Here is a 24,929-nt window from a genome sequence, read left to right as displayed (position 1 = left end):
TGCCTCACTGCTTCAATAAAACAGCAGCCAACATAAAATGTTAAAATACCCAATGTTTTAGAAAATTTAGGTTATTATTAATATTTATCAACAAAAAACGTTGTTCCTTTACAGTATGGTACCATTGCCAAGCAATCATGGATGGATGAGTGAGAAGAAGAGCGTTCAGTCACCTATCACTGTGTATTGTAGTCATTTCAAGAACTTTTAACTTATAACAACAAACATATGATAACACAGCACAGTTAAATGCAGAAAACCTCACTCTATAAGCACTTTTTGGTCACCAATTTACCACTGTGAGTCCTATTTAGCTCCAAAAACTGCACCCCTCTTCTCACACCTGGCCTGAATCTCAAACGGCTCCCTGCTCCCTACATAGTGCACTACGTAGGAGTTTGAATACTGGATCCTGCAGTCCAACAGGGCAAAATATAGCTAACAAACAGTCATTTGTGACTCAGACACATCCACACTCAACACAGTCACTGCTTGGCTGTAGAGGCTAGAATTTCTTTCCTCTTTTACTTTCCTAGCGCACTACTTAGGGAGTATGGAACCGTTTGAGACTCTGAGAGTCTGAATTTGGTGCAATTTCTGACTGAAACAGGAACATATGAAGCGTGCAAGATATTCAAGTGATGTTCTGTAGTCTTTTATACTGCAGTTTTACAGTTAATCATACCATAAGTGTTTTAATTCACTAAAGTACTTGGGCAGGAACTAAACTGTTTATGATGGGCAATCGGGCCTCTGCCCCTCACCTTCTGACTGCTCTTCTCGACTGAGGGGTCCATCTTTTAGCCTAGTTCTAGATAAGAAAATGTCAGCCTCTCAGTTTTAACAGAACTAGGTTCTTACTCCATCAGTACACTCAGTGCTGCATGTGAGCAGCATTAGAGTCAAAGATTATTCATTAGCAGCACAAGGATTTTTCATGAAGTGGCACAGTGATACACAATTCAGTTGCCATGAGGAGATCAGTGTGTGTGTATATATATAGTATTTTACAGTGGCTTTGAACTCAGCTCAGCCAATCAGATTTTAGGACTGGAACATACATTTCTGTTAAGTATCCCCAACAAAAATCTACCAACTAAACCGACCGCATCAAAACTAGCTCATAAAAAGTGCTGCACATTGAAGTGAATTATTGTTGTAATTGTGATTATTCCTTTTAAAGGATCATTCAGAATGCAAGGTTAGCGTTCACCTGAGATTATAATCCTGCTTAAATATTCCACACTCATCCTCTACAAACAGCAACAAAATCAACTTTATTGTCTGTAATGATGAAAAGGTACAAAACTGTGAAGCAAAATTAATACAGCACAGACAGACAGCTGATTATTTCAAATTATTTCAACAGGTGAGAAACAGAGACTTAAAGCGAGCGTTCACTGAAAAACCGCATTTTCCCAGACCTCCTACCCCGCCTAACATCCCACCCCCAACCAATCCTCCCCCCCCTCAATTTTAATGCAAATTCAGTCCATCAGCCAAGACATGTTTGGTGTGTTTGGTTTTACGCTGCAGCTACACGGCTAATGTCACTTGTGTTGACTGTAAAACTAAAGAACCTCGACTACTTTTGGGGTAAAGTGTGTGTATGTGTGTTGGGGGTGTGGGGGCGGATTCTGGAGGAATTACACATTTTTGTTGAACCACTTCTTTACAGCACGTTGACATCTTGGCAAATAATCGCATTCATCATCTGTCTGACATGCAATAAAAACACACAGCCTCATTCTCCAATATCTTCCTAAGCTTGTTCTTAAGTGTGTTCTTGAGAAAGGTCCTAAGAAAAAGTCAGATTCATGACGTGTTCTTAAAGCGCAGAACTGTTCTCACCTTTGTGCTCTTGAGCGTGTGTAGATTCTGTTCTTACCTAAGAACAAATCCCAAATAAGAAAACATTAATGAATGTCAAAATCTTCGTCAAAACTGCGTAAGTGGGTTTAAGAAGAAGTTTCTTCTTCATAATGTTTGATGAATGAGGCCCATTAACCACAGCCTTTAAAGCGTTTCTATGAAATACCCTGAAGAACATCACCAGATGTTCTTAGCCGCATCTACAGGAACTGAGTGTCTTTGGCAAAGACAGTAAAGACTCCTGTAAAAAAAAAACATAAGTCTGCAGAGGAGAATGAGGCGTGAGCGCTGATTCAGGACCAGTTTCTCTGTCACTGCAGGGGGAAACTGATCTGAATGTGGATGCTGGTGAGGGTCCGCGTATGGAGATGGAATTATCAGCACACAGTGTTTGTTTTCTTCAGATTTTGCTGAAGTACTGGGTACTAAACAGAGAGATGTTTGATTCTCACAGAAAAGCCACTTCACTCCAAAACTGTCTTCATTTATTTATTGCATATCAAACATTTAAAATGAGGATTATTTACTAAGAAGTCACTGTGCATTAAAGTGGCTGAAACGTTTCTCAGCAGCTCTGCTGGACTCCAAACCCCCCAGTGTCCAAACCACCAGACTCTCCACAACATCCTCACTGGACTTACTCTGTAGCTGTGCTTAAGAGTCAGAGACTAGATTAGAGTCAGACTCAGGGTTTGGACTAGTTTAGGTTCGGTTTTCCTCTTAATTTAGTTACTTAGGGACCATTTTGACCCCAAGTCCTCCAGTGGAGTTGAAGGTTTAGTCTGGAAAACATCAGAGCTGCAGTGAAACACTCATAAATTATGACCGCCCATCGTTATCTGGGCTATTTCCTGTTTATCTTGGCTATTTCCTGTTTCTTACATTTCTAACAAACAACTTTCCACTACACAAAATAAAAAGGCGTTCTAATCTGGGGATCTGCTGCTCAATCTGCACAGCATCCAGTCCAAACTTACATAATACACAAACACACACACACACACACACACACGCTCTCACTCTCGCACAGCTCACTGGGGCATGAGGTGCCTGACGTTGTATTTGGAGGTGTCGTGGTACTGAGTCATCGGCTTATCTGCTATCCCACACGTCCCCACTCCGACTTTACCGTTCACACTCTCCGGAGATGCAAATATACTGCGCTTTACCTAAAGAGAGAGAGAGAGAGAGAGAGAGAGAGAGAGAGAGAGAGAGAGAGAGAGAGAGACACACAGAAAGAGAGAGATTTAATGAGTCTACTGTACCGCTCTATAGTGCTGGGCAATTTTCACGATTAATTCGGTTAATTCGATTTAACGTTTTCACACGATGTTAGAAATGTGACAATCGAGTTTGTACATGTTTACATTGCTTGTACTTTAATTAAAATACCAACAAAAACGTACGAAAAACGCATCTTAAATTAAAAAATGCCGCCTCTCACAGGTCTGTGCGGTGACTTCAGCCACGCGCGGTAGAAAAAATACACACAAACACTCCAAGATGGAGGCGGCGGCGCTTCGCAGAGGAGTGAGCTCGTAACAAAGAAAAATGGAAACATCAATTCAGTGGTGTGGAACTGGTGCGGATTTGAAAAGTCAGATGTTGAACAAATTCATGTAAAGTGTAAGTTGTGTCGAAAGACAGCTGAAACCACTTGTAGCAGTATGACGAATCTATTCCAGCACTCACGACACAAACACCCAGTGGAATGGGAGCAATGAGTGAAACAACGCCTGGGAACACTGTTAAGATATCGTGATACTTCTTAAGAAAGAAATTCTCGAGGGTTGTGCAAAGCCGAAAGTGCCTTCGCGAGCTTATAAGCTCGCATACTTTCTGCGGTTTCGCGTTGCCTGTCGCGGATGCTCCACGTGACGCTGTGACGCAAGTCACATCAAAGGCACATAAGTTTCATGACTGCTGGAAAACATTTCTTGCGCAGCCCTACCGCTCTAGCAGTGGATCGATGTGGCTGCAGGTCTTCAAACGAGCAGGAGCTGATTCTACTTGATTAATCAGTTTCTCTTTGACAAACCATCCCTGAACCACAGACTAAAGCAGTCTCGGCATCAGACTCCTTCAGCTCAGGCTACGCTGTGTGTTCAGAGTAAAGTTTAACTGGAGTGGAAAAGAGAGACATTTGACAGTGAGCTTTAGCTAAAGCCCTACTGGAGCTGGATTAGTTTTATCAGAGGAGCTAAATGTTATCTGTAATCTGCACATGATTTGACTGGCTGATTCATATGGGATGAAAAACCTCTGCAGTTTCCCCAAAACTACCCCAAGTTGCCCAGATCCAAACATCATTGTGCGGAAGTTTATGTCAGCATTATGCAACAGGCGCCACACTTCTTAACAATAACAACATGCAGCTAACTGGCATAAAGAGTAGCATTAGGCTAGCAAAGTGGGCTAATTCAGTTTACGGAAATGGTTGCTTAAACAGAAGTTAGGACCCTGTTGGGGTTTATCCTAAAGTTAGGACAGTACTTAGGATATTTAGTCTAGTTAGGATGTTTGTGTAATACTGTTTTCTTATCTGGAGTTAATGATAAGATTAAGATTTCAGACTTTAGAAGTTTCTGTAATATGGATCTAGGTAAACCTCACCTCCGTCAAAGATTATACTCTCTCACACCCCACCTTCTCTTAACTGTAATTAGCCCTATTCGAGTTGGATTCATTTATCAGGGGAGCGTCTGTAAAGCACGATGAGCGACTTTCTAATGAGGTATTTTATCACAGCAGAACATTAGATCTTGATACAACCGTTCCAGCTTGACAAGGTCATACAATTAGACTGCAGCGGTCATTATAATCCCCCATTTACTGAGCCTATAGGATCTCACTTTTCTCACTGGTTTTACTCTCACTCTCCTCCTGATGCTGCTCTCTCTTCCAGCCAGCCAAGTTTTATTGTCCAGATCAAATAAACAGTGGAGTGATTATCCAGAAGCATCCTTTTTTCTGGCTGTGATTCAGAAAGTGTTTAATATCAGGGAGAGGGGCTCTGATATGCGCTAGGAGACCAAATACAGTAAATATCAGCAGCCAAAACTTCTTTTTCAAAGCGAGGTGACATCTGACTGAAAGACACAGAGATGTGAATCCAGAAGAGACTGAAACGTTCAGAGAGGCACAGAGCTTGGTGGAAAAACAATGTTATTCGGTGTGCTGTTTTCTCAGTGAGGTGGGAGAAAAACAGACAGATATAAAGTCACAGAGCAGCTGCTGCAAAAGAAGCAGCTAACCGAAAACTGCAAGTACATTTAATCTCGCTCAAACATGGCTGCTTTCTCCTGTCTGTGGATGTAGGTTTGAGGGTGAACTCTCACCTGTCCTTTTTTGTTTTTGGAGTAAGCTTTATTGTTGAATTGCTGCCATTTAGATTTCTGGTCTTCTCTCTCCTGCTCCAACTCCTTCAGACGCTGAACTTTCTTCTGAGCTTTCTTCTTCTTGTACTCTCTCTGCTCCGCCAGCAGCTTCTTCCTACACACACACACACACACACACACACACACACACACACACACACACATTACACCATCCGGCCGAGTATGAAGGGTGTGTTGACCCTAAGCAGCTCATTCGGCACTGCAGACCGTCTAAAACACACTGCAATGAAATACTGATCAATAATAAAAGTACACGTATTAATTGATGATTTTGAAATGATCAGAATGTAAAGAATTTACAAAAAAAAAAAGTTCCACTAATGTCTTAAAATCTTTATTTCAATGATTAAGGTATAAAGTCATTCAGAGTGGTTTGGTGTGAAATGGTAGAGGTGTACGTCTGGTTCCCATCACCACCACTGTGAACAATTCTGACTTGGTAAGTTTCTCTAGAACGTTTCACACCAAACCACTCTGAAAGATTCTGTTTACATCTTAACCATTTAGTTATGGGGAAATTTTGGAAAATTTGTGAAATTCCCCTTTGGTATCAATTAATGAGGTAGCTAATGATAACGTTAATAGCATTTATGCTAGCACAGCCTCACTTGTGTCCCCAAGTTATAAACGAACAGTTAATCTACTGATGATTCACATATCGTACGTTTTGGTGGCGGATGATACTGATCTGGTTAGTTTGAGTTCCTGTCTCCAGCTCCACTGCATTCCTTTGGTAACACTGAACACACAAACACATACACACACACAGACTCACTTTGACTTGGGTTTGGCTGCTTCCTCTTTGCTGGTCTTGCCCTGTTCGGCTGGCCGGAGCGTGTGCAGAGGAACCACCTCAGCGTTTCCGTATCCGAGAAACGTCACAGCAGCCGTTCCGTTTTCTCCGTCAATCTCCTCAATCTCTGCCTCATACGGCCTAAACACACACACACACAGCTGTAAGCAGGTGAGTACAGAACACACACACACACAACCGACAGTGCAGTAAGAGCCCCATAGAGCAGCGCCACTGTACGTTTAACCCCTTCACGCCCAAAGACTTGCAGAACATCAGACGGAACCATTTCTTTACTCTCGCTTTACAAAGCTTCTGTGTGAGAGCCATTTTCTTATTGTACTTTCTTTAATCATTGGTCCAAAAGGGTCATTAATAGTTTACTATAATATGTACAAATAAAAAAAAATAACCTTATTAGACAAAAAGACTGAAAAAAGAACCATTAGAAAATCACACGCTGTAGCCAAACTGCTTGACCAACTTCAATTTTGTTTTCAGATTTTCGCTCATTTAATGGCAGGTTACTGTTGCTATTTCCAATAATTAACATTACACTATTTGACTGGATCATATCAACTTTCATTGTTGTAGGAATTAACTGATGTAACCATAATTCCAAAATCTCATACATCCATATTAATGACCTGTTAAAGATGCAGTACAGCTCCTAAAGCTTAATATTATAAACCTCAACAGTATGGATGAGTCGATGCAGTGTGTGCAGCTCTGCTGCACTTTCTCACAAAGCCATATTGATTACAAGTGTTTGTGTGCTACTTACTGTCCATCCTGGCTCCACATGGCCATACAGCGATCTCCAACATTCCAGCTGCTTTTAGGTGGAGCTGCATCGGAGCTGTTAGCATCAGCGACGCCCTCCGCTGGCTGAGATGTCAACAGGTCTTTAGTGAGCTCGATCACCTCCTAAACAACAAACACACAAACAAACAGATCTTTAGTCTCCTCCAACACTGTATGCAGTGCACTGTGAGTACAGTATGTATAGTGAGGTGCATTATGGGTAGAGTATGTACAGCGAGGTGCATTGTGGGTAGAGTATGTACAGTGAGGTGCAGAGATGGGGGGAGAAGCTAAGTAGCGTGCTACTTTTTGTAGCTAACTGCTTTTTTGTAGCTAATAGCTGCAGCTGCTAGTTTTATGAAATGTAGCTAATAGCTGTAGCACCTACAGATTTTTGTGTAGCTATAGCGATAATTTTCACTACAATTTCGCTACAGGCTTCAGGCAATCCTCTCAAAATTTGTACCACAGAAAGCGGCCGTTAACTGGGCTGGTGGTGATTGTGCAATCCTGACTGAGCCACGGACAGTAGGCTTAGCTCAGGGGTCGCAACCAAAATGTTAAAAAGAGCCATTTTGTCCTTTCAACAAAAATAAAACCACATGGGGAGCCACTATATTATACGTACATTTTACTATCTTGCCTGTACATATATCTCAGTGTGTGCTAATGTACTAGAATTGGCTAAAAATATAGTATAAAAGAAAATGCAGATTTACCTTGCTCTGCTTTAAACTTTAGCTCAGCTATAGCCACTTCTGTCATATCTCAAGAAACCTTTCCGCAAGTTTCTTGTAAAACGTCTCTCAACGTTCGACTTTTTACGAGGCTGAAGTCGCTTCTTGTTCGAATTGTCCCATTCCACCTTAAATGTACTGCTGTGCCATTTACAGTGGAACAGGACAATTTGAACGAGAAGCAGGAGAATGAGAAGCGACGACAGCTTCATGACTTGTTGCAGATTAAACGTATCAGGAAACCAGCTGAGTGCTTATAAAAGTCCAATCATCTCCAAATTATCGATGTTCATCTTAAATCTTTCTCTTTGTCATTTCGTTATCTGCGTTGCTGTGTGACCAGCAGTCTACGCGTCAGTTTTCAGCGTTAAAGGTTGGTGAATTAGCAGTTATGCGTTAACTCCAGTGTTAGACAATTTATTGTGAAAACTGTGTTAGACCTGTGTGTTATAATGATTGTACAGCAAAGGAGGATATGAGCCGCGGCAGCTCTGCAGCAGTGGAGAGATTATTCAGCTGCGCAGGCCTGATTTTCACCCTAAACAGAGCCAGAGTCACTGATGAGAATTTTGTGGCTAAAGTGTTGAAGTTTAACAATGGACTCTGAATGTCTGTCTGTATCTTGCTGAAATGTTTAAATTGGAGTAGTTATATTTCAACAGTTGACAATGCTTTGCACAAAGTTGTTTGGTTTGTATTCGGTTATTTTTGTTCATTTTTGTTAGGAAAAACCTGGAATGATTGACTTTGCCTTTACTTAGTCTAAATTTTTGTTGGATATCACGTCTTTGGTTGTGTAAGTTTGATTGTTGGTTACACCTAAACTTACTTTTTGGTGATCTTTTTGTATATTTGCAGCTTTTTCATTGTATGTTTCTTTCTGGCACATGATTAAATGCAGTGTTCACAGTATCAGTTGGGCTTGTTTGGTGTGTCAGGCTGAGATTCGCAAACATTCTGACAATCATGCTTTGAAAGTAGCTAAAAAGTAGCCACTACTTGTTCTGGACAAGTAGTTAAAAACTTAGCTATAAGTAGCTATAAGGTAGCTAGTTACCACTTTTTCAGTAGCTATCCCAAACCTGGTGAGGTGCATTGTGGACAAAGTATTTACAGTGATGTGCATTGTGGGTGGAATATGTACAGCGAAGTGCATTGTGGGTAGAGTATGTACAGCGAGGTGCATTGTGGGTACCTGCAGGTCCTTTTGCAGTTTGAGCAGGTCCTCATTGTCGGGGTCGGTGGAGAGAGCCGCCTCAACCTGCTGGAGCTGAGCTCTGTAACTGTTCAACTGTTTCACCAAATCCTCCGACATCTGCGTGCGCGCACACACACACACACACACACAGTCAGTAAATGTAAGTGTGCTGTTCGCTGAAAGTAAAGAAATCACAGGCAGCTCTGGAGCTGTTCAGATGAACTACGATGCACATCATCCGCATATTTTAAACTAAATTTTGTGCAACACCAATATGTTCACCTAAATCCCTAGGTTAAGACCATCCTAACAAAATATCTGTTTGTGAAAATATCAAAATCAGACAAAACGCACAACCTTAATTAATAATATTACTAAGAACACTAGTAGCACAATATAAAAGTGGCAAAACGATAGATTTATAAATAATAAATAAATAAGATAAATCACAAATACATTGATAAGACAAATCACAGATAAATAATGTTTCTAAGCAGGACGCATGCTCGGTGGTTCAGAGCTCAGTAAAGAAGACAGAGCAGAAGCTTAAAAGTAAAGGGTGCTGTGGAGCACTGTGTTTGGTAAAAGCTCCCTAACAGTGATAAATCTGAAATAATACGTTTTCTTTGGGGACTATTTTGCCTCACAGCGCTCTGCATGTATCCCTCCACCATGAATTGATTTTAAGTTCGCAAAACCATCACACCATATCAAATAACCATTTCATGTCATAACTTTCTGTGAGAAAACTTTTAGAGGTGGACGTCTGTTTCCTATCACCACCAATGTGAACACTTCTGACTCAGTAAGTTTCTCTAAAACGGAGCGTTTCACACCAAACCACTCTGAATGACTAGCTTATATACATCTTAAACGCTTAATTAGGCGGACATTTTGAAACATCACTGGATTCCCCCTTTATATTCGATGATGCGGTTTCTCAAACATAGCTGTTAAGCGTCTTTAGGCTTCTTGAGTACTAGAATTTTCCGTTCCACCTTAAGTGGCGCAGCAGTTAAAGCAGCAGCTTGCGACGCAAGAATGTAACTGATGCACTATTTAAGGTGGAACGGAAAATTCGAATAAGAGACTTCAATCTCGCACGTTTACCAATCTTATACACATGAATGCCTTCTCTTCATAATTTTACACTGTTACAGAGCGGCTGCGCTGAAGTCTATCAGCTCTAGTCTGAACGTACGTGACTTTAAACCGCGCTGTGTGGGTTAGCTGTTAGCTGTTATAGCCGTTAGCCGCGCTGCTAATCCACTCTTTTACAGACTGATTATAAACTCAGATGTTCCTCCAGAGCTCTCTCTGCTCCTCTCACCTCTGAGAACCCCACTCTTTCGGTGTAATCCGGCTCGGTAATCCGCTTGTTTGTTTCTGTTTGTTTGTCTGTTTGTTTGTTTCTCCGCTCACAGCACAAAATCCCACCGGAACACCGCGAGGAAGCGGATATGACGCTTAAAGCTGTGTCACTGCCCTGTTCTCGCGATAAAACATTCTGTCGCTACCAGAACCGTTGTTTTACATCAGAAACATGACTGCGAGCGAGTCCTCAGTGAATGGGGCTGAATGTATGGGAGGCAAATCCAGCCAAAAAAGAAATTAAAATTAAAACAATAAAATGTAAATGCAGACCTCTTTTTGCCATTTCTTTTTCCAAAAAGTCTGCGCAAATATCCTGCCTAAAAATGAAATGAAAAACACTGCATTAAAATGAAATGAAATGCCTATATTTGCAATTAATTTTTTTACAGAAGCACTGGTCATTTGTGACAACAATAAAAATAAATTTAAAACGGCTTTCTGTCAACTTGAAAACGAAAAAACAAAGTGGGAAATGAAAAATAAATCACTAGCTGGTGGCGCCTGTGCTCGTTTGTATTTGCCTTTTCATTCTGACACTTAAAGCGCCACCACGCCGAAAACTGAATCACAAACTGTCACTTCGCTGTTGATTTATCCATTTTGCATTTCATTTTTATTTTGTCCGATATGCAGCCTATTGCTATGAAAAAGAAATAAGAACGTAAACATTGCATTTTGACTTTAGTGTTGACACATACATTTCATAAAAAAAGGCAAAGCCAAAGCAAAGCTACTGAGCGCTGATTGGTTAGTATTACTGCTGCTGAGTGCTGATTGGTTAGCGTTACTGCTACTGAGTGCTGATTGGTTAGCATTACTGCTACTGAGTTCTGATTGGTTAGCATTACTCCTACTGAGTGCTGATTGGTGGTATTACTGCTAATGAACGCTGATTGGTTAGTATTACTGCTACTGAGTGCTGACTGGTTAGTATTTTTTGTTTCTAAATTATGATCACGGAGTCTGTACACTGCTACTTAAGAACAATTTTGGACATACAAGCCACGTTTACATGCAGCCTGATAATCCGTAATAATCCGACTAATAGCTAAATCGGAATTAGAATACGTCCATGTAAACACCTCAATCGGAATAGTCTAGTCCGATTGAGGCCATTCGGAATACAATTTCTATCCGATTGAACGAGGTGGGTAAACCTCCAAATAATCCGTTAAATATAAGAATAATAGCCATGTAAACGCCTGAATCCGATTACATCCCAATCGGAATGTGTAAGTATGTTCTGCGCATGTGCGTCGCGTCATGGCGAAAGTTTATAACGTTCAACATGGCGGAGCAGAAACTGGTCTGCAGAGGAGACGAAGTTCATGCTCTGATTTTTAAAAGACGGCGGTGGGACGGACGTCCAACTTATGAGTCTCAGAACACGACGTTTTCCTCTCGCCGCTTCCTTTATAAGTACACGTGAAGCACGTTTTTCTGAGTCTGACATCATTTTAAAGCAATTAATAACACAAGCGTGCCAATTGGAAACTCATCTCACGCGGACTGGACCTCACGTCATGTTCGCTGTCATGGTAACGTTTACTCTAAGCGCTACTCCACGCATGCGCGTCATTTTGCATCGGATTACTTTTAGTGAGCATGTAAACGAAGATTTTCCATCAAATTGTTGAATAGAGTGAGCATATAAACACCTCAGTCTGAATCTGTAATCTGATTGTATTCAATCGGATTGGCAAAAATCTTTGCATGTAAACATAGCCACAGAGTTTTGAAAATAATAAAAACTGATGTACGAACACACTGTCTACAAAACCATTTTTATTTCTCTAATAAAGTGGTATAAATGATAACATAACTTTTTTTTGTATGAATATCCAACAATGTATATCTTTAATGTATTACAGAAAAACAAAATTAATCACAGAACCTCTCTGAGCAATTAAACAGTGATTACCAGTGATTATCAGTCTTTATCAGTGATGTCACTACACTGGAATTTTCACAAATGCGCACTGTGTGTTTTTTCTGTTCTGTTCTGTTCCAGGAATTCCAAACAAAACTATATAAACCTGAACAGATTCTTTTTGATCCTTTGTAAAGAACATTGCTACACGCTAACACTGCTGCACACTGAGCTGACATCATCAGAGCTGACATCATCAGACATCAGACTGTCCCCTACACTGACCAGCATACTGTGTCCAATATCAGCAGGCTGTGTCCAGTGTGGGAGTTTGAAGGCTTTAGCAGGTTTAGGCTGCTGTTGGATTTTAACAGCATTAAACTTACATGCAACAGCAGTTCAATAAGAACGAGTGAATTAACATGAACATCAACCAAGGCAGATTAAAGATGATCAAATATTCATTCTTTCAGGCATTTCTGGATTACAGCTTCACCTGCAACACAGACAGAAAGCTTAATGTGTGTGTGTTAGTGTGTAAGAGTCTGTATTAGGTGTTTATTTGGTGAAACAGATAAATGTTGTTAAATGCATAGTGTTAAACATTTATTAATAAATGTTAATGAATTATACTTTTAATTAAATACTCCTCTTATAAACAAAAACATACCTGCTAACACTCAAGCTATCACACACACAAACACCTAGACACTTGCACACAAACACTCAGAATGACCCAACTAACACTAAACACACAACACACTCAAACTTCCGTCTCTCTTTCCATCCAGTGAAACATTCCTCACTTAACTATAATCTGGATTTGACCCGTTTTAAGGTGTTTTAACATGGTCTGGATTCTCGTGCTGCAGCAGCCAGCGCTTTATCTCAGTTCCTTTTCCTCCCATAAACCCACCGATCGCCCCAGAGCTGCACAGCACACGATGACATGGAATGACGAGAGGAACCTGATACAGAGAGAGAGAGAGAGAGAGAGAGAGAGCACAAAGGATTATTCTACAAATGTAAACACAGTGGTGATGGAGATCAAATGTACAATAAAGCCAGCGGGCCAATAAGAAGAACTTAGAGGGGAACTCAACAGCTCAGGGCTTCACACTGAGAGAGACTGAAGATAAAACAGATCAGAGCCTCTACTGGAAAAACCTAATTACACACCAAAACAAATTGAAACGTTATACATACATACATACGTCATCTAAACCGCTTATCCTACTGGGTCGCGGTGGGGTGCTGGAGCGTTAAGTTATGAAACGTTATGAAATGCTTAATTAGAAATACACATTAGCAATTTTCTAACCAGAATCAAAGATAACAAAGCAAGGCAAATCCTAACAAAGTCCAGACTGAGTGACCACAAACTGAAGAGACAGGAACTGAAGCACTTCATTCTCTGCCAAAAAATTACTAACAAAATTCCTACTTTCACCACACTGACCGATTCTGAAAAAATGAAGACTTTACTCAGAGATAATTTATGTAGAAACAATAGATTTAGCAGGACAATTCAGAACTGCCATAAAATCAGAGAAAAATGTAACACAGCACTTCTTCAGTTACGTGATCAATATCTCTGATTCCTGATTTTCAGACGTTTTACTGTAACAGGTGAGGTCAAGACAAAGACGCACTTTCTTCTTCACTGTGAAAAATTTAGGCGAACATGAGAAATTTACACAAATTCATCAATTTGCATCAATCACCAATTCATTCCAAATTCTACAAATATACACAAATTGAAAAATTAGGAATAATGCTTGAAGAGGGGTCCTCAGCCTCCCCCCTCACCGCTAACTATGTCACCATCTGGGAGACAGTAGGTAACAACCCCCATACCCCCACCCTACTGACCTCAACCCCTATACCCTCACCCTACTGACCTCCACCCCATACCCCCACCATACTGACCCCAACCCCTTGCCCCCACCCTCCATACCCCTACCGTACTGTCCTCCACCCCACACCCCCACCCTCCTGACCCCCACCCCCATGTCCTCCAAAGCATACCCCCACCCTGTTGACCTCCACCCTCCATACCCCCACTCACCATATCCCAACGCTACCGCCCCACCTGCCGTGCCGGTCCCTATCTGTCATACTCCACCCCTACCGACCCCCACCCATCATACCCCCACCCTTCCAACCTCCATTCCATATCCCCATCATACTCCCACCCCACAGTCCCACCCTACCGACCTCCATCCCATACCCCCAACCCCATACCCCCACCCTACTGACCCCCAACCCCATACCCCCACCCTTCTGACCTCCACGCACCATATCCCGACCCTACCACCCCACCTGCCATACCGACCCCCATCCACGATACCCCAACCCTACCAACCCCCACCTGCCATACCCCCACCCTCCACTCCCACCCAATCGACCTCCATCCCATACCCCCGCCCTACTGACCCCCAACCCCTTACCCCTACCCTCCTGACCTCCACCGCATACCCCCACCCTGTTGACCTCCACCCTCCATATCCCTACTGACCTCCACCCTCCATACTCCCACCTTACTGACCTCCACCCCATACCCCACCCTGCTGACCTCTACCCGCCATACCCCGACCCTACCGACCCCCACCCACCATACTCCGACCCTACTGACCCCCATTCGCCATACCTCGACCCTACCGACCTCCACCCTATTCCCCCACCCTACTGACCCCCCAGAGAAAGAGAGAGAGAGTCAGAGAGAGTGTGATAATTTCATGTGAAGGTAAATGACAGTGTAAATTTTATTTTTCACAAAACTGTTAAGTCATTCTAATCCAACCAACCGGATTCCTCCTCATGGCTCCGCCCACCGCTCTCACTGCCCGCTTATTTCCTGCCATTTCTGCCAGCTGCCTGTAGGACACAGTCTGACCCACAGAGACGCGATCCTGCAGTGTCCGCAACACCCGCGCACTGAAGGAGTCTGACACACACACACACACACACACACACACACACACAGATATACACAGAGGGTGGTGTGTGTTACCTGTGTGTAGTAGAAGGTGATGTGTGTTACCTGTGTGTAGTAGAGGGTGGTGTGTGTTACCTGTGTGTTGTAGAAGGTGGTGTGTGTTACCTGTGTGTTGTAGAGGGTGTGTGTGTGTGTGTTACCAGTGTGTACTAGAGGGTGGTGGTGGTGTGTGTGTGTTACCAGTGTGTAGTAGTGTGTGTGTGTGTGTGTGTGTTACCAGTGTGTGTGTTACCAGTGTGTAGTAGAGTGTATGTGTGTGTGGGTGTGTTACCTGTGTGTAGCAGAGAGTGGTGTGTGTGCGTGTGTGTTACCAGTGTGTAGTAGAGGGCGTGTGTGGGTGTGTTACCAGTGTGTAGTAGAGTGTGTGTGAGTGTGTGTGTGTGTGTGTGTGTGTGTGTTACCTGTGTGTAGCAGAGGGTGGTGTATGGCTGGAGGGGTGAGTGATGTCACAGAGTGGGCAGAACTGAAGTAACTCTGCAACCACAAAACACACCGCTGCAGCTCTGCGTTCAGCTCAACATCAGCACAGCGTACTGCACTACACACACACACACAAACACACACACACACACACACACACACACACAAACACAAAAGTGATCACTTTAGTGTATGATTCATGTTACAATCATGTTTTCATCACTGTCAGTAACAACACACTGCGGCATGTAAAAGCTTGTGTTATAAATGTTTCCATGGTTATGGTGTGTAGTACCTGTGTGCTGTATCCATGGTGATGGTGATGGTGTGTAGTACATGTGTGCTGTATCCATGATGAGGATGATGGTGTGTACCACCTGTGTGCTGTTTCCATGGTGATGGTGTATAGTACCTGTGTGCTGTTTCCATGGTGATGGTGATGGTGTGTAGTACCTGTGTGCCGTTTCCATGGTGATGGTGATGGTGTGAACTCCTTTCTCGCAGCCGCTCAGCAGAAGCTCTCCCACCGGTGACTGCAGAGAAACAGACTGCAGCACACACGCAGTACTAACACACACACACACAGTTTCACATTTGCAGGTCTTACAGATTTTCTGAGTCTACAGAACTTTTTTCTCCAAATTATTTTATAAATACATTTTCAAAAATCCCTGTACATTTTCATTTTTTGTAAGTTTCAACTTACAAAATTATAATTTCCTTGAAAAACTGTGCACAAATGTCTCCACAGCAGGTCTCCATGTTTTCAACACAGCAACACAGACACCAAAATCCTCAATACAAAATACCAAACCTAAAGCTGCTTTCTGACCGCTCTCCCACAAGTCACAGTCTGGCACTGTGGCCGATTCAGTTCCCTCTCAGACTCCCGTTTCCTTCACAGATCAGATTCTGCACTCGCTAGGCAGAAACGAACAGCAAGCATCACTGAAATTAAAGCGAACCTTAGCAACTACCTTCAACACCATAGCAGCCGCTTAGCTAATGCTTAGCAACCACCTGGGATACCATAGCAACAGCCTAGCAACACCTTAGCAACCACCTTGGATACCACAGCAACAGCCTAGCAACACCTTTGCAACCACCCTGGACACCATAGCAAATGCCTAGCTAATGTTTAGCAACCACCTGGCATACCACAGCAACAGCCTAGCAACACCTTAGCAAACACCTGGGATACCACAACAGCAGCCTAGCAACACCTTAGCAATCACCTTGGACACCATAGCAACCAGAAAAACACTGTTTGGCCTTTTGGCACCCAATCAACACTGAACAGTATAAAAAGTATTTATCAGTAGAACTACTCATTGTTTACTCAGATTAAAAATAATTTATTTTTCAGGAAATCTCAATTATGCTATGTTTATGTCAGGATAGGCTCCACTCCCCCCTGTAACCCAGAAGATAATTGGCTTAAATAATGTGTATGTGTGTGTGTGGGCACTATTCTAAATAAATAAATAATTAATTAACTAAATAAGCATGATATCTTCTGATTGCTCTCATTAAGACTGACTACGTTTGTAACAAACGTTGCTTTCTTGATTAATACAAACATATTATATTATTTCTATTTTTCTGCATGGTATATGTAAGTATATGTGCAATTATATGTCTTGCTACTGAAACACTGCAATTTCCCTTCGGGATCAATAAAAATCAATCAATCAATCAATTAATCTAAATCTATCTATCTATCTATCTATCTATATATCTATCTCTGTTGTCAGTCTGCTATTGTAAACAGTTTTTATGGGGAACCATTTTTTCCAGACGAAACATCCTCTGCAGATCTGCTACTCCTGCTAACTACAGCTAAAAGGAGCTCAGTAATGGAAACTGCCTGTGTGGATGAAATATATCGTCATAATAATTGCAACTGACAACTGTAATACAGTATTGATTATTATAAGTAGATACAGGTATAAACAGACGCAGGTACGAGGAGCTGATTTGGACAGCTTTTTAACCTATTTATAAATGTTGCCTACAATTAAACGCTGATCTGCTTAGTTCTCAAATAAATACTGTGTTTCATAGATTAATGTGATTATATAGTTCATCCACATTATTTTTTTGTTTATTGTCCATTATGGAGCTTCTGTTGGAGAAACACATCTGGATATTTCTCCTGAGTAAAAGTGCATCTGGATCATTTAGCTCTCACAATGGAAAACAATATAGGAGACATTTTTGTAAAAATCATAAAAGCATAGTTTGGCATTGTTTGATGTCCTGTATTTAAAATCAGGTGCTCAATAAAACATATGTAAAGCATAGTTTAGGTTGAGGTAAAAACAGAAAACAAAATAACTCATAATTCAAAAAAAGGTTTAATTGTTCATTTATGTTATTTTGTAGGAAGGCCTCAGTTACACAGACCATCCTTCAGTCCGCTGTGTGGACTAACACATATAAGGCCTTCAAAATCCCCTCCAGACGTACATATTCACCAGTCTACGCTGGTACCCAGTGACTTCTTAGCTACGAGGTCTTTTTTTTTCAGTCTCACACTTTAACCTGTGGTTCTCAGTGCTGGTCCTGGAGTCACACTGACCTGCACATTTCAGAGCTTCTCCTGCTCCCAGCACACCTGACACAACCTGACGAGACGGTATAGAGTCTTAACTGCTCTATTGTTTTCATTAATAGTAAGTCTGTTACTGAAAAACAAACTGCGCAGCAAGAATGTGTGTTAGAGTGTGAGTGAGAGTGTTAGAGTGTGTGTGTGTTAGAGTGTGAGTGAGAGTGTGTGTGTGTGTGTGTTAGAGTGTGAGTGAGAGTGTGTTAGAGTGTGTGTGTGTGTTCTGACCTGTTTTTGATCATGTCGGTTCTCATCGTTCCGTTCAACACGCAGACGGACGCGCGCGCAGTTTAGACTGAACTCTCTTCCGTCTTCCACGTGCAGTGACGAAACCCGGCCAATCAGCAGAGACGAAAGCGGAAACGTCACTTTCACGAAGGGCTCTGATTGGATTGTCGCATCGTAGCCCCGCCCCTTCAATTAAAAGGGTCCACTAAAAAGCTCATTCCTACACACAGTGAACACAGCGCTGTTTCTGAGAGATGAAGCGTGTCTCAGTTTAACGGGTTAGTTATTTTTTTTGTTATTTTCGCTGAAGTTCTCCTCTGTAGACTGACCACTGAAACAAATTCAGTTTAAATGATTCAGTTTTGCAGTATTTAATTTGTCAAATGACGTCACATATTCATACAAACACACATTAACACACACACACACTGCTGTTTGTGAGCTACATCTGTTGGTTCTTTAGTTTTAGCTGCTGAGTAAATGTTTTTCAGTAACAGTCATAAATATCAGTTTTACCTCATGAACTGCTTCACTGCTCATTTTTCATTTGCGAATGTTTATGCACACTTTGATGAACTTTCACTTGGATGCTTTAATCTGACACTTTACAGAAAAATGTCAAATCTCATTGAAGTCTCCATCTGCTGGGTATTTTGTTGCAGTGAAAGTCTGTTAATAGTTGGGAGAGGAGATTTATTTCTATCTCAGTTTCTTTGTTTTTGTTTTATTTTAGCAGGTGATCAGTTGGAAATTTAATTGTGCTATAAATGGGAAAAAGCAAAAATTCTCAGTTATTTTCTTTACCTGCACTGAAGGTGAATCATAGAGAATTGTTAATTTAAGTGGTGTTCTGGTAAACCCCTGTAGATGAAACCTTCATTCACTCAGAGTGAAGAGCAGATACACAACCAACCAGTTTATGAATATAACACATGAAAAATAACTCTAATAGCGTCTTTTTATCTTGGTTCTCTCAGCACGTCTGCTGTGAGGAAGAAAGACGATAAAGCAGGATTCTGTTTTTACCCTTGATCATTAGCGCTATTTTATCACGTTCAAAAGATGAGAAAAAGAAGCTGCGGACAAAACAAACAGTAATAAAACAGTTCTAAAATCAAATTCTAAAATTTATATCAAAATCTAGCGACCAGATTTTCTGCAATATTGTGTTTACTGAAACAAAATTATATCATCTTCAGTCTCACCCATGAATGTAATATTTTCTCAGTATGAGATTACTATAAGAATATTTGTTTCTACTTGGTTTGACTTCTTAAAACAAGTTAAATGATCAGCTTGAAAAAAATTAACAATGTTGCTGAATAAAATGATGTAAGTAAACATGTATCTAAATAGGCTGAATAAGGTTCTAACAGTAATCTTCTAATGATGGATATACTGACAGGATTTCAGAGATTTAGTCACTGAGATATTATGTTTACAGTGTGGGTAGTTTAACTCAGAAGGAGTGAGATTAATTTGGGAGCTGAAGAGTGCCACTGTGTGGAAAACATGGAAATTACAGCCGTGTGATTAAAAATGGGTTAAATCAAAAGTGTTCTGTTTGAGAAGGATGTTTGATTGTCTACTGATTCTGTTTCGGCTGTTTGTTTGGAGTGAATGAAGACTGATTGAGCTATTTACGTGTAAATGAGCATAAAATAGACTTTAACTTACATAATTGTTTTTAGAAAAGTGTACATCTTCTCTTGAGGATGCAGAAATAAGAGCAAAACCATCGTGTTCTGTAACTACTAACTTACATAACTTACATAGCTAATAACTCTAGTTTTATAGCTTCTATGTCAGCAAATGACAGTGTTCATTTTAAGAATATCGATCCGAACATCTAAATACTCTTCTATTTTATAGTCTTACGAACTGTCACTCAGTGACTTTATTCACACCTGAAAGAGTGAAAAACTGTTAAATATCTTTATACTGTTCATACTGTGAAGTGAGAATCTGTAGCATCGGAAACTCAAACTCTCAGGACTCACCGCTGTGTTACTGACCCTGTTATTGAAAAAAGCTTTTGAAAAAATGAAGAACAGCAGAACTGATGGGGGAATAAAAGAGTTTAATTCAGATTCAGCACTGAGAGAGACTGAGTGTGAGTTTATTCTGCTCTTCCTCGTCTTCTGAAGGAAATTCTTTTCCTCTTAAGAGCTTCAGAGTCTTCCTCATTCATCTGCATGAACACACACACACACACACACACACACACACACACACACAGAAAGAGTTTTTAAGGTTTAATTTGTTCAGCAGTAAATCAGTAATTTACTTTCATGCTGTAGGCCATTAGTATTAATCGACCTCAAGGTCTCATCCTCGTCAGCCAAGCCTGGTAAACCTCCATTGGGAGGCGTCCAGGGGTCATCCTGATCAGATGCCCGGACCATCTCAATTGGCTCCTCTCAGTGTGGAGGAGTAGCGGCTCTACTCTGAGCTCCTCCCAGATGTCTGAGCTCCCCACCCTGTCAGTAGAATGTAGCCGCCACCATGTGAAAAAAGCTCATGTCCAGCGCTCGTATCTGTGATCTCATTCTTTAGGTTTATTACCCACAGCTCATGACCATAGGTGAGGGTGGGGATGTACAGCGACTGGTAAACAGAGAGCTTTGCCTTATGGCTCAGCTCCTCTTCACCAATACGGTCCGGTACAGTGACCGATTTACTGCTGCTGCCTGTCCCAGCCTGCGGCCAATCTCGCCATCCCTATCTATTACACATATTATACATTTTTATACATAATTAGCATTGCTGTTGGGACAAAACCTCAAATATCCACTTTTGTTGTTTTTCAATTTTTGACATAATTTGAAATAGACAGTTGCCCTTTATGTTGGATTAAAATTTCATGATGAACAGACCAACAGAAATGATCCAAAATTACTTGGGAAAAAAATATTCCTCCATTTACTTCCATTAAAAGTGACAAATGTTTTTTTTGTGTGTGTCCTGTGAAGTTCCTTTTTTGGAGATGCAAGGTTTGTTCCGACAGCAGCAATACGTGAAGCAATATGTGTGTGTGTGTGTGTGTGTGTGTGTGTGTGTCTGTGAGAGAGTGAACACTCACAGTTTGCAGTGGAGTTATCTGCTCCAGTGGAGAGTCCAAGGGCAAAGCCACAACAGCATCGCCAGCATCCATCATCTGAAACAGTCACACTGCAGTTCAGTCTGATAATCATTACTGCACACAGAGGCTAATCAGAGCCTTTATTACAGAGTAACAGAGAACTAAAGTGATGAGATCAGTGTGTGAAATACCCCCTTGTAACAGGGGGGCCCTGGTTTCCACTGTGGGCTGAACACTTAAGTCTCTCTTTGTTATTACATAATCTAAATTAACAGTTCAGATGCTGCTGCTCACGTTTTCCATTTGCTTTGCTTTTTTATATTTTGGTGAGGAACTAAAGCGGTTCAGAGTGCGAACATTCCAAAAAACCAATTTGCTACAGCGCCACCCTGTGACAGAGCAGTACTGTTGCGCTGGTCAGTTAAGAACAATAAAAGCAGAACATCACCATTCGAGTGTAAAACGGACTGAAATAAAACCGCTTTTCCATCACACTTTGAGAGAACTTACTAGTGATGGAATTCTTTATATGAGTAATTACAGGAGAGAGATTTACTCACTCGGAAAGTTGCCTCCAGTTCTCCAACGCTCCTCTTTCCTCCGGGCAGCCAACCGTACGACCAGTGTTGACACACACTGACCTCCAGCACACACGCCAACACCAACAACCCGACCACTGACCGCCAGCTCCACTCAGCTCCGCTATAGAGAGAGAGAACCGAACACACACAGACGCCAAACACTTACAGAGAAAATACACTGCAGTGAATCTGCTGCAGCTCAAACTGATCAACTGAACATTCTCACTAAAACCTTCAGACCTTGATCTGAGGTCAGAGTTAGAGTGTTATTTAAATCCGGTGATGATCTCAGTAAACAGGTTTATCCTGCTGAAAAAAACAGCTGGTTTACGCTGATCAGTCTAGCTGGTCACCCAGCATAGACGTAATGGTTGACCTGCATACCAGCAAAACACATCATATCATCACTGTCGCACAGAAACCTTGTATTTCCACTTTTTTTTCATACTGCAGTTAACTTCCACTCATCACTTATCACTCATAAGTTCAGCTGCATTAGATTTAAACCCTAAAGCAAAAAACCGGACCAGCTCCTCCCCACCTAATGGTCAAAACTCGATCTGTTCCTCGAGCCCCTCGAGCTGCAAGTCCAGCTTGACCCGCCATCCTTCAGGACGCGTGAAGACAGGTATCAGGACTTTTCTCTGTCCTGGAGTCCAGGTGGTGAAACGAACTACCACTGTCTTTCAAATGCAGACTGAGGACCATCTCTTTTACAGCACTTAAGTGAGCACTAATCTTAATACTTATTGAAATGGATTGTATTGCACTTATACTGTGTTTAACTCTATCTTTCAAGGAATCAGCACTGGCTTTTATTTCTGGCAGTATTTAAGCTGAGTAGCAGTTTGTCCTCAGTTTGTACTGTGCTGCTCTGATACTGGTTTAGCTGTTTTTTTCTAGCAATGTAAATAAAGAGAATTCTTCAGATTGCAGTTAAAAATAAAATTATATTATAATTATAATAACATTGTAAAAGTGTGTTCTCTCACTTACCTGTTAGTCATGTTGCCGAATAGCATGAACAAATTTTACTCGCTTTTATACCGTTTCTTCACAGTGAGTCACAGCCCAGAGCTTTTCAACAGAGCACTTAAGTTTTCCAAAGAGTCTCCAGAGCATAATGCTAATGCAGGATTTAGCTTCACACATGAGATTAACTCTGATGGTTAATGTACCAAAAGCTTTATTTTCAATGCTTTAACGGCTCACAGTGACAAAGAAAACACAGCTGCTAGAGCTTCAATAAAGCTTATCTTTACTACAGTGACTAAAGTGTAGATAAGCACGTGCTAGATGAAGCAGTTAGGATTAATGGCTTTGTTATCATCAAACATTACAGTGTTTAAACTATAGTGGAACTTCACCCATAACCACATATACAGGAAAACCTCAAGAATACTTTAAGATTATTTTTTAACATTGTCACATATTTGTATTTTTCTGGCAGTTTTGTCTTTGTTAACTAATATCAAGACTTGCTGAAATGTCTCACTCCTCATTCTCAGTTATTTTATGATAAAAAAAAGATGGTGATCTGAACGTGAGTGAGATCAGTTACTTTCCTATTGGAAATGTAATTCTACTCCAAAAAGTACCATAACAGGGAAAACTGGACTCAAGTACAGTAACAAGAGTAAATGTAATTCATTACTTATACCTCTGATAGTAGAGTTGGACTTAGGGAAGTCTAAACTGATTACTGTTACCAAAGTGGACAAACCCTAAAACAAAGGGTTAAGTGCAAAAATTAGCAAAAGGAACAAAAATGAAGGTTTGTTCTTGCACCCTCCTGATCAAGATCATAGAATTTCTAGGACTTTGTTTGATGGAGATTGTCCTGATCTGTTTTGGTAGTCTTGGACCCTAAAGTCTCAAACATACTTCACGCAAAGATGCGAACGCAGATGCTTCGAGCTACGCAGACGGGGTTTCAGGTGTAGTTGCTTTCAACAATGTGTATTCCAGTAGCAGTTTGCAACTAAAGTTGCAATGTTGTTTTTCTTCCCGCCTGGCACCCTGGACACTGGACATTATGTGTAAGAAGTCTTTTATTCTTTGTGTGTTAAAAGTTGCTTAGAAATCAAGTCTGAATAATTTGTTCGAGATTTTGATGATTTTCTACATTATTTTTGCTCACAGCCATGTGTCCTTGGTGTATTCACGTTATTTATATAATTAATTGATGTTTAATTCCATGGCATGTTTTAACAGGATTTTAAGCCAAGACTGAAAGAACTTTACTTGTTAGATTCGAAAAACCCAAGTGCTATTGGTGATGGCCGCTACATATATGTCTTCAGGTTTATGTAACAATTGACACAGGGTTATGTATGTTTTTAACTATAATTTTTTAGTTTCAGTAATCTATATTCAGTAATCAATATTAGCCTGTCTTAAAGGGCGACTTTGACCATGTTCAAGTATGGAAGTTCGTTCTTAGACCATACTTTTTTTCTGTTGTCTGTTTTCAATATTAGTTTCATACTGTTCATGTGTTTTTTGTTAAAGCAGTTTGTTCTCATTGCAAAGTTCTGATTACCACTGTTGAAAATGTCCATTGTGCCCATTTAAAACACTGTGAAGCTGGATACTGATGATGTTTTAATTTGTTTTTGTTTGTTTATTTATGTCATCTGTTTGTTTGTTTATTTAGGAACCCGGCAAATGCTATATTCCTTGAGCAGTGGAAGGTGTTTTACTTAAAAGACTGTGAGGTAAAGTTTTTGCACTTCTTTGGTAGCAAAATCTTGTTTAATGGAAAGTAATTTAAATAAGATCATAACATAAGATAACAACAGGGAACACCTCTGCAGTTCAAGAGCTATGGCTGTGGAGTGTTCATGCTAATGGTAATTTATGAAAACTTTAAGTACTTTCTAAAATAATTTTACATGCATTTCTCTTAATATTCAATGAAACAAAAATTAGCATTGCAGTATGCACTTTACATTGCACTCTCAATG

The 24,929-nt window shown here is 40.9% G+C and overlaps 3 protein-coding genes across 6 annotated transcripts; all 3 read right to left on the bottom strand.

Moving 5' to 3' along the window:
* Positions 1-1,254: 1,254 nt before the first annotated feature.
* smndc1 (survival motor neuron domain containing 1) lies at positions 1,255-10,277 on the bottom strand. The gene is made up of 6 exons (XM_036593369.1): positions 10,133-10,277; positions 8,800-8,919; positions 6,848-6,990; positions 6,046-6,204; positions 5,211-5,364; positions 1,255-3,041 (listed from the first exon to the last, which is right to left on the bottom strand). Exons 2-6 carry the CDS (start codon positions 8,917-8,919, stop codon positions 2,904-2,906), a joined length of 714 nt encoding a protein of 237 aa, XP_036449262.1. The 5' UTR covers positions 10,133-10,277; the 3' UTR covers positions 1,255-2,903.
* Positions 10,278-11,941: 1,664 nt separating this feature from the next.
* Positions 11,942-18,409, bottom strand: mgmt (O-6-methylguanine-DNA methyltransferase). 3 transcript variants are annotated; one of them, XM_036593507.1, is made up of 6 exons: positions 18,301-18,409; positions 15,918-16,031; positions 15,446-15,582; positions 14,854-14,993; positions 12,853-13,014; positions 11,942-12,542 (listed from the first exon to the last, which is right to left on the bottom strand). In XM_036593507.1, exons 1-5 carry the CDS (start codon positions 18,324-18,326, stop codon positions 12,880-12,882), a joined length of 552 nt encoding a protein of 183 aa, XP_036449400.1. In that variant the 5' UTR covers positions 18,327-18,409; the 3' UTR covers positions 11,942-12,542; positions 12,853-12,879. The 3 variants fall into 3 exon arrangements, with proteins under 3 accessions (XP_036449400.1, XP_036449399.1, XP_036449401.1); XM_036593506.1 differs by having other exon boundaries at positions 12,858-13,014; XM_036593508.1 differs by lacking the exon at positions 11,942-12,542 and adding an exon at positions 18,046-18,091 and having other exon boundaries at positions 12,551-13,014; positions 18,301-18,339.
* Positions 18,410-20,365: 1,956 nt separating this feature from the next.
* Positions 20,366-23,172, bottom strand: gnrh3 (gonadotropin-releasing hormone 3). 2 transcript variants are annotated; one of them, XM_036593510.1, is made up of 4 exons: positions 22,960-23,172; positions 21,943-22,084; positions 21,383-21,457; positions 20,366-20,491 (listed from the first exon to the last, which is right to left on the bottom strand). In XM_036593510.1, exons 1-4 carry the CDS (start codon positions 22,983-22,985, stop codon positions 20,420-20,422), a joined length of 315 nt encoding a protein of 104 aa, XP_036449403.1. In that variant the 5' UTR covers positions 22,986-23,172; the 3' UTR covers positions 20,366-20,419. The 2 variants fall into 2 exon arrangements, with proteins under 2 accessions (XP_036449403.1, XP_036449402.1); XM_036593509.1 differs by lacking the exon at positions 22,960-23,172 and adding an exon at positions 22,505-22,801.
* Between the last annotated feature and the right edge of the window lie 1,757 nt (positions 23,173-24,929).

This window comes from Colossoma macropomum, unplaced genomic scaffold (genome assembly GCF_904425465.1).
Source record: "Colossoma macropomum unplaced genomic scaffold, Colossoma_macropomum, whole genome shotgun sequence".
In the NCBI taxonomy this organism is placed as follows: Eukaryota; Metazoa; Chordata; class Actinopteri; order Characiformes; family Serrasalmidae; genus Colossoma; species Colossoma macropomum.
The sequence above is the reverse complement of the archived record's forward strand: the minus strand, read 5'-3'. Positions and strand labels throughout refer to the sequence as shown.

Coding starts and splice junctions, on each gene's coding strand:
- smndc1 (XM_036593369.1), bottom strand. CDS start 8,919: ATGTCGGAGGATTTGGTGAAACAGTTGAACAGTTACAGAGCTCAGCTC. Junction 6,991..8,799: donor AACTGCAAAAGGACCTGCAG/GTACCCACAATG, acceptor TTTGTTGTTTAG/GAGGTGATCGAGCTCACTAA. Junction 5,365..6,045: donor GCAGCCAAACCCAAGTCAAA/GTGAGTCTGTGT, acceptor GTGTGTGTGTAG/GAAGAAGCTGCTGGCGGAGC.
- mgmt (XM_036593507.1), bottom strand. CDS start 18,326: ATGAGAACCGACATGATCAAAAACAG. Junction 15,583..15,917: donor ACCATGGAAACGGCACACAG/GTACTACACACC, acceptor GTGTGTGTGTAG/TGCAGTACGCTGTGCTGATG. Junction 13,015..14,853: donor GAGCCATGAGGAGGAATCCG/GTTGGTTGGATT, acceptor TCTCTGTATCAG/GTTCCTCTCGTCATTCCATG.
- gnrh3 (XM_036593509.1), bottom strand. CDS start 22,569: ATGGCGGGTCAAGCTGGACTTGCAGCTCGAGGGGCTCGAGGAACAGAT. Junction 21,458..21,942: donor AACTGGAGGCAACTTTCCGA/GTGAGTAAATCT, acceptor TGACTGTTTCAG/ATGATGGATGCTGGCGATGC. Junction 20,492..21,382: donor AGATAACTCCACTGCAAACT/GTGAGTGTTCAC, acceptor GTGTTCATGCAG/ATGAATGAGGAAGACTCTGA.